Source organism: Lolium rigidum, unplaced genomic scaffold (genome assembly GCF_022539505.1).
Source record: "Lolium rigidum isolate FL_2022 unplaced genomic scaffold, APGP_CSIRO_Lrig_0.1 contig_33455_1, whole genome shotgun sequence".
Lineage (NCBI taxonomy): Eukaryota > Viridiplantae > Streptophyta > Magnoliopsida > Poales > Poaceae > Lolium > Lolium rigidum.
In genome coordinates this window covers 34,388-43,116 of record NW_025900235.1, presented here as the reverse complement: position 1 = coordinate 43,116, position 8,729 = coordinate 34,388, and the positions used below count along the sequence as shown (strand labels likewise).

The 8,729-nt window shown below is 41.0% G+C and overlaps 1 protein-coding gene across 2 annotated transcripts; it reads left to right on the top strand.

The window, feature by feature from the left end:
• The first annotated feature begins 1,782 nt into the window (after positions 1-1,782).
• LOC124681078 (SUMO-activating enzyme subunit 1A-like) lies at positions 1,783-8,167 on the top strand. 2 transcript variants are annotated; one of them, XM_047216049.1, is made up of 11 exons: positions 1,783-1,844; positions 2,111-2,236; positions 2,578-2,629; positions 3,234-3,429; positions 3,769-3,848; positions 3,977-4,093; positions 4,748-4,801; positions 5,674-5,740; positions 6,282-6,385; positions 6,501-6,566; positions 7,665-8,167. In XM_047216049.1, exons 1-11 carry the CDS (start codon positions 1,798-1,800, stop codon positions 7,776-7,778), a joined length of 1,023 nt encoding a protein of 340 aa, XP_047072005.1. In that variant the 5' UTR covers positions 1,783-1,797; the 3' UTR covers positions 7,779-8,167. The 2 variants fall into 2 exon arrangements, with proteins under 2 accessions (XP_047072005.1, XP_047072004.1); XM_047216048.1 differs by having other exon boundaries at positions 6,459-6,566.
• Positions 8,168-8,729: the final 562 nt, after the last annotated feature.

The window sequence follows — 8,729 nt, the reverse complement described above, 5'->3', positions numbered from 1 at the left end:
GTCACCGTGAGCGGGTCGAGCGGGTGGCGCAACACGTCAGACTCGTGCTGATAGAACGCCGACCTGGTCGCCTCTGAGCTCCGGTTGACGTGCTGCCCGCGGACGTGGGCGGGGCCGGCGAACAGGGACCCGATTGCTTTTTGTTTTTTATGTAAGTACCCGATTGCTTTTTTCCTTTTCTGTCCCAGGATCTCTTTGTAAAAAAACATGGGAGAAAATCTCAGTCCAGATTGTTTCACCAAACAACATCTCAGTCCAGCTTGTTTCACCACATCCAGGCTAACAAACAAGGGACAAAATCTGAGCTGAGCTTGTATAAGGGCAACATGTATGAGTGCAGACAGTGATTCTCTGTTGCCCCGGTCTACCAAACACACCCTAAGAGGTGTAGCTCAGACCATTGTGTATTTATCCAGAGGTTCCGAGGTGATGATTTTATCATGTTGTTGCTCTATGTTGATGATATCTTGATTGTTGCCAAGAATGTCTCAAGGATTGCTAGATTAAAGAAAGAGTTAAGCAAAAGTTTTGCTATGAAAGACTTGGGTCCAGCAAAGTGTATTCTTATAAGGGTACTTACGTTTTTCCTATATCAGACTGACCTGGCAAAAATTAATCAACCAATTTGGATTCATTAAGAGTTCAATTCGATTCCCTAAATAAATATTTTATATATATCTCTGGCCTTCGGTTTATACATTGATTTTCTCCAGGGTAGAGGTCAAGTCAAGCTGGAATCAGAGCAGGAAAGGAAACGAGTCAAGGAAAAGCCAACTAATAGTTCGGCGAAGGATTTTGTTTCTGGGAATTCCTGGTTGAGATCACCATTTGGTACACCACCAGATATTCATAGTCCATGTAGAAGTACCTCCGATTCAAATTAATTGATTCCACTTTATCTACATACAAACATATCTAAATGTGTTTGTTGACTAGATACATCTGTATCTAGATAAAGTGAAGTAACTAATTTGGAGTAGCAAAAGTTGTCAATAATGGAGGTGTTTCCGGATCCGGCGCTGGTGGTAGTGGCACACGGTGGAGGTTGGCGGGAAATTTCTCCAAATTCGAAAGGAAACACAGAAAGACGATGGTTGGGAAGGCTAGAGAGGGCCTGGATCACGCACGCTAGTCATGGGCCGGAAGCCGGATACTGCCTGGTGCACGATTGGCTAGTCGGGATGGAACCCGAAGCTGTTGAAATTGACAACCTTGTTCGTGCGTGCTAGCCCAGCAATCTCTTTGCAATTGCCCGAGCGAGAGGCGACCACGCTCGGAGGACCAGCTGCTCCAACTCACACCCGGCGGCGGCGCAGGTACTGCTCCGCCCCTCCCTCCCTCTTCCCTGCTCCCCGTCCTCCTCCCTAGTCCTACTCCGAGGCCTCGGTCGTCCCCTTCCCTCCGGCAGCCCCCCTAACCGTAGAACGGTGGAGCGGCGGCGGAAGGAGACTGGGAGGCAGAGACTGTATTTGACGACGGAAAGAAAGGTGTAGTCTCGCTCTCGCTAGCCTAGATGACGTGGCAGAGATGGAACGGCTCGGAAATCTGAGGCGTCGCCCTTTTGATTTTCCTTTTTTTTTTGCGGGGGCGTCCCCCCTTTGATTTCCACAAGCAATCACTCACCAAAAAGAAAGAAAAAAATTGAATTGAATGGCGGAACAGGAAGGGTCACACTTTAATTGCTTGCATTCCTCTCTGAAAGAAAATTACCACTAGAGCGAATATATAGAGGCAGGCCTGGTTAACAGGATGCCATGAGCAACAGTAGTTCTTCTCCCTCCAACCAACCCTAGTTGGATGGACCTGTCCAAGTATGTGGCCAATCTCATACTCTTCTTCCGTAGGTACGTCTCCAATTCCTTCCGGATGATGATTCCATGTTCTCCAAAACTAAAACGAGGAAGGACTTGGATCATCTTTCGGCGGCATTGTTTTGATTCCAAATTTTGACCGTTCATCCGGAGAGGATGGACGGCCGTCCTTGCACCATACATAGGCCCCGATGATAAGGACAAGTGGGGGAAGCCAGAAAGAAAGAAAAAACTCGTTTCTTTGACAACCCCCAAACCCTTGCGGCTTGTGTCGCCTGCTAACCGGTTCCGCGTCTCAGGCTCCGGATCCGGGCGTTCCGTGCGATGGGTGGCGGCGGCGGCGGCGCGGAGGAGGAGCTCACGGCGCAGGAGACGGCGCTCTATGACCGACAGATCCGCGTCTGGGGCGTCGACGCCCAGAAGAGGTGCGCCTCCCCCCAGCTCCTGCTTCTTTTTAGTACTTTCTTTCACCGCATCTTTGTATTTCTGTTGGGTTGGTTTGACTCGAAAGTTCTGTGTTTGGTCTTTCTTGCGATTTTCAACCTTCTGCCGACTTTTTTTCTCCTGTTATGACTATCGATTTCCCCTGATTTGTTTGATGCTTCCGGTACAATTTTGGACTTTTGTGCACATGTTATGTGTGACATCAGTTTTCAGTTAATTTCTGTCTTTATACGGTGTTTCGGTTCCTTTTGTAGCATTTTTTTTTGGATGCATGCGTCTGTTATTAGCTGGCTGATTGTTATACTTGTGTTGCTTGCAACAGGCTAAGTAAAGCGCATGTGCTTGTGTGCGGCGTCAACGGTACTACTATTGAGGTGGGTATACTGCATTTTATCTGTATAATGGGTCTCCTATTGATAGCATTGGAATTAGGGTTCAAGTGCTATGGTAGCAACTACTGTTGTTCTTTACAGCCCACGCGCCCATGTTAATTGTTGCTTCTACCCTGTTAATACTTGCTTAATTAGTTCGCTGCTGTTACACAACCTACCCATTGTTTGCAGTATTGAACCTTTCCTTGTGAACTCTGGCAAAGGCGACTACTATTTGCCTGTTGAACTGGTGTTCGTTATATTGTATCACTCAAGTGAATGCAGTACAACTCGCTCATTTAAACTGTCTATGTGATGGTTCCCTTTGTGGTCATAGTAAGAACTATTTTTTTTCTTTGCTAGATAGAAAGAACTAAATTTCAACTTAATGTTCCTTTATTTCTGATGGCATATTTATGACTTTGCTTCCCCCCCTGTCATCTCATGTTCATCCTGTCAAAGTGCACTGGTTTTCCAAATAGAGGCCACCATTCTTATTGACATCAATCTAACTTCTGATATAATATCTACAGTTTTGTGATATAATATTTACACTTTTGTGAAAGCAAACGCATACTCTAAAGTCAATTTCTCCCCTACTGTGCAGTTCTGCAAGAATATTGTTCTAGCAGGAGTTGGTAGTTTATCCTTGATGGATGATCACGTAGTCACGGAGGATGATCTCAATTCAAACTTCCTAATTCCACATGATGAGAGTATCTATGGTGGTAGATCACGAGCTGACGTTTGCTGCCAGTCCCTAAAAGATTTCAATCCAATGGTCCGAGTTGATGTTGCAAAAGGTCAGGTGTTCAGTTTGGTGCAGTTTTTATTAGTTTGGATTGAAGAATTATATACTGTATAGATTCACCATGTCTTCGATACTCCGCTTGTTTGTTATTCCTACTTTGTTGGTTTCCTCCCAAGTTACTGGCAGGAGTGTTCAGATTTTTTTTCACTGATAATGCTGCTACAGTTGAGAAAGCTGTGCAAAAAAGATAATAATGATAAGAACAAGCAGTTGTTATAGTAACTAGCATATTTGGTTCTCTAATAGAAACATTTTACCCCTGGGCGTAAAAATGTGAGATTCCTTTCTGTATTGATACTAAATGTTCTAACCATTATGTTATTTTGTCCAGGTGATCCTTCACTAATTGATGGAGAATTCATTGACAAGTTTGACATAATTGTAGTTAGCTGCGCATCTCTTAAAACCAAGGTGCAGATTCTTCACCGAAGTAGTATTATCACGACCTTTTGTGACTTTTGGAACTTAAATTTCTAGATCAAGTTCACTTGTTCTGTTTCTTATTCTCACTGTTTGTTGCATCTGCGTTATGTTTCTAGTTGTTCATTAATGAGAACTGCCGGAAGAGAAACAAGCATATTGCCTTCTATTCGATAGAGTGCAAGGATTCTTGTGGTGAAATATTTGTTGATCTGCAGAACCATAGCTATGTTCAGGTGCGTACCCCCACATAAGAACATGTGACATATTCTGTAGATCCATCAATTAACAGTTGCATTTCTTTCATTGTTCACAAGTCAAAACAAGTATGGCATCCCCTTACAAGTATTCCTGCACAAATGCCTGCAATTGCTCAATGCTCAGTCCATTATAGTTGTCGCTGCTAATAAGATATACCCTTGCATGCATGTACTTTACGTGCTGCAATAATGATTTCTTTCTTATCTGCTCTGTAGTTCATATGCTCATTTTGTTCCTTATCTTTATCTTCACTCCAATAAAAGGTTTGTCTGCCATCCATAGCAATGCATGGGCATTCAGCTAGTCTGCGCTGTTTTAAAGTTTTTAACTCTAGGATGTCAGTGAAGTTATCTTGGGCCACACCTACTCTAATTTTCAAGATAGATGTCAGGGTGGGCACAATCTGCAGTGGATCCACGAACAAAGTTGCCATGCTATGGTGCTTAAAATGTAGCACAGTACACATACCGAAGCTTGAACCAGTATCAGTTTTATACATACCACTGTTGGTTCAATCACTATGGTCCATGGTGATTTAATTTTTATGCTTTCCAAACTACGATCATTAATGTCACCTTTTTTTTGTTGCTTCAGTTCATTCTTCAAATTGCATGTTCAATTTTTTTCAGAAGAAGCCTGGAGGAGATCCTAAACAGCAGGAGTTGGCATATCCTAGCCTGCAGGTATGAAAGTTCAGTTCAATTTTTATTGTAGGTTGTTCTTTATTGAGATAAACTCTTTCAGTAGTCATACACTCTTGTTTTGCATTCCTCAAGTTGGTGATTCTTGTTCTGACATATATATGTGTGTCTGGGGAGTATTTTGTTCGCGACGGAAACAAGTTTCAAGATCACAGAAGTAACTGGATAAGACATGCTGATATTTTCTACTCCCTCGGTCCCAAAATAACATGCTCAACTTTTTCTAGATACGGATGTATCTACAAACTAAAATATGTCTAGAACTCTAGATACAACCGTATCTAACCTGAGCAGCTTATTTTGAGACGGAGGGGGTACGATAAAATATTAGTTTATCGTGACAGAAAAGAATAAAGAAAACAAATGTTGTTCCTGCATATATCTTTTTCCTTATTAGTTCAGATGTATCTGCATTTGCTGGAGGTAGCTTTGTTATTTTTCTTTTTTTGTTTTACCTCTGCACTTCTTTAAATTGCTGGTACGCAACATGAATTCTGCAATTGACATTAGAAATGCAATGTTATTATGTTGTTTTGATTATGTGCTTGTCACCACTTAAAAATGGGTCATTCTGTTACCATAATTATGATGCTACATTACTACTCTCCTTTAGTTGAATCATGCACTATTACTGGAATACCTGCATGTGGTTTACTTCCAGAATCTGATATCATACACTTTTGGATGCTTCAGTTGGCAAATATGACAGTTTCAATTCCGATAACTGCAATCGTACACCACTACTGGAACCTGCATATGATTTGCTCAAGGAATCAATATCACACCTGTGACAAATATTACAATTTAAGTTGTATTGAGTATTGACTGCAGTTATATTTGGTTTTTTTATGCAGGAAGCTATTGATGTGCCCTGGAAGAGTCTGCCCAAAAAAACAACTAAATTGCATTTCGCCATGAGAGGTGATGACACGAAAACATAAGATACTGTTCCAAAGGCTTATCTGGTGGCAACTGAAAAGGGGTGTTTTGTTTCTTTTTTGCCATTTTTCCTGGGCAATATCTGGCCAAAACTTGAACATGCTGAAATCTCATAAAATAGAAGCATTGAATTTCAAAATAAATAGACATTCACAGATGTAGGGGGTGGACATGTTCTCTATATCCCTGCAAAAATTGAGATCAATCAATCAATGTCATTGGATGTAGGGAAAGGACAAATATTTACTGGATCAGGTCAAACTCAATGGCTCTGTCACTAAATATTTTCTTTTCCATATCTCACGAAGCGAATGAGCTTGCTCTTGACATTTTGCAGACATAGAATAACACCTCATATGTCAGCTGGTTTTTGGGGATTTTTGTTTGGACTTGTTGTATTGCACTAAACAATTACTACTGATTTGCATGCTCTCTTGATCTGCCATCCAAAACCCTTCCGATTGTTACATATCCTTATGTTTCTTGTCTTGGCTTTTTAACTATCATAATATGTTGTTTTCAGTCTTGGAAAGTTACGAGTTATCTGAAGGGCGTGAACCTGGCGAGACATCACTTTCTGATCTACCTGCAGTTTTGGCTCTGAGGAAGGACATGTGTGATAGAATGGTATAGCTGTTATTGTTGTGTCGTACTTTGTGTCTCGTTCCTTCAGGTATTTTACATGCTATAATAATTGCAGTCTTTAAATGAGTCTCAAATTCCTACGGCTCTACTGGAACGGCTTCTGGCAGCTGGAAAGAAGGAACATCCTCCTGTATGTGCAATCCTTGGTGGCATTCTTGGTCAGGTAGGTGCCAATGTTTCATCACTTAATCTCATGACATAAGAGACACTATTTTCATTATTTTCCGTTTATTCTTTTGTTTGGTTTTTGTTATAGCTGGAAAATAAGTTAGGTATTCGTAAATCACTTGGTTTCTCACACCGCAGAACATAGTAGCTCTTGACATGAAATAGTCATCTCAATTATGTATGGCATTAAGTCACTATGTGAAAGCAGATGATACTTTGAACTTCTTATCTAGTAATCTCTAGTGCAGGAAAAACATATGGACCGTTTTCCTTGTAAGATGCATTTATTCTTGCTTTTTGGTACCAACTAGATTTTTTGTGCTTTGCATAGTTGAGACTGCTAAATGTCAACTAATAACTTAAAAGCTTGTTAGACCAGCAATCAAACCAATGAATTGGTGTTTCGACAGCTGAACCAGTGAGCCGTGGTACTCACTGGTTTGCTGGACTTACGGACTGACTTCTACGGATATGGCCTACGGGATGATGTGTTAACCAGCGGTTCAGTTTTTTCTCCCTTCTGTGATTTTAGGACTGGGAATGCACCGGGTGACTCCACCTCAGTCCGTAAGTCACATCCCGTAATCATTCCGTAGATGTAGCATTGCTGGTTTCCAAAACTATGATTCATAGATACGTCTCGATAGATCTTGAAATTTCATTAATAAACTGTGGGGAAGCTAGTTGTGTAGGAAAATTTCCACATGCATTGTTTGAAAATATAAATTAGACAAACACAATTGATACTAAAATTAAAGAGACCAGAGGGGAAGAATTCATTTGCTTATTTTAATAGAAGAGTTTGTGAGTATGAACTGAAGTTGCGAGCGTGGAGGCTTGAAGCCGGCAGGCTAGCACGCATCAGTCCGTGCTAAACACCCCAGCTATGCCGTGGTTCTCCAAACGCAATTGATATAACGTTTCCTGAAACATCTAGAAAAATCGTCAGTCCATAAAAACACCAGAATTCTTTTATGTTTAGCTGCAAAAAGCTGCAAGCTGTGAATTTTATTCCTTCAGAGCCTTCTTATAACTTTAATACTTTGTTCAACATACTGCTTATAACTATGTACTTTTTTTTTTGATCCAACAGGAGGTGATTAAGTCTATATCTTGTAAGGGAGATCCGGTCAAGAATTTCTTTTATTTTGACGCCGCCGATGGTAAAGGGGTCATGGAGGACATCCCCCCAACTCCCGCAGACTAATCGACTTACTGCCAAACACTCATTCTACCTGGCTCCCTGATAATCGTCCCAATTCATTAGTGTTGAACATGTGAAAACTCTAGATTAGTGGCTGATGCAGTAAGCTTATACTTTGCATTGTAGCCGTGGCATCAAGCTTTGGCATTGAACAAACAATTGACATTCTCCACCAAACAGTTCCATAGGTCAAGTCCGAGAGGTTTTCATGTTTATTGAGTGACGAAATGCTTGGTTTCTGCTTGCCCTTTGCCCCATATTTGGTGAAGTTATTGAAAGTTACAAAAATGTCATGTGACAGTGAAGGCCCCTGCAGGGATTTCATGTCTGTTTGCTGTAATCGGTGCACCCGCCATTTCGTCACTGAAATGATATATGATGTAACATCGGGTGTCGTCTACAATTCTGGGGAAAAAGCTCAAACATAATACATGTGCATAGATGTCTGTTCGGAAGACGAATGCCCCTTGGCAATGTGCACATGTATTCCTAGCCCCAGGACAAGCCACTCTTGAGTTTTTACTGTTTCATATTTGACCAGTGCTAGGAATCCGCTCATCTGAGAAAAAAAGTGCTAGGAATCAGCTCAGCTGACTGATGCTTCTCCACGGTCTTATCTGCTTAAGCGAAAGTCTGAAACATGTAACATTTTTGTGTGTGCGTAACCTTGCTTGCAACATTTTTTCATGGTGAGTAAAAGTTGCAAAAATAAATAAAAAACATTGTACTCCCTTTGATATGTAAAAAGTGTCGTGGTTTTAGTTTAATTTGTTTCTAAATTTGAACCAAAATAACGACACTTACTATGGATATGAGGAAGTATCATTATAAACATAACCATTTAGCAAATACCAACAACATGTGCAACAATTCTCAGTTTGGTTACAACAAAAAGTATTGAAGCGTTACAAAAATAAGTGTTACCATTTGCAACAAAAATAGCAACACATCTAA

Bases quoted from the DNA above. Each gene is read 5' to 3' on its own strand.
- LOC124681078 (XM_047216048.1), top strand. From the start codon at position 1,798: ATGGACCTGTCCAAGTATGTGGCCAATCTCATACTCTTCTTCCGTAG. The intron at 2,237-2,577 runs GTGCGCCTCCCC...TGCTTGCAACAG, and splicing joins GGCGTCGACGCCCAGAAGAG to GCTAAGTAAAGCGCATGTGC. The intron at 5,741-6,281 runs GTGATGACACGA...TGTTGTTTTCAG, and splicing joins ATTGCATTTCGCCATGAGAG to TCTTGGAAAGTTACGAGTTA.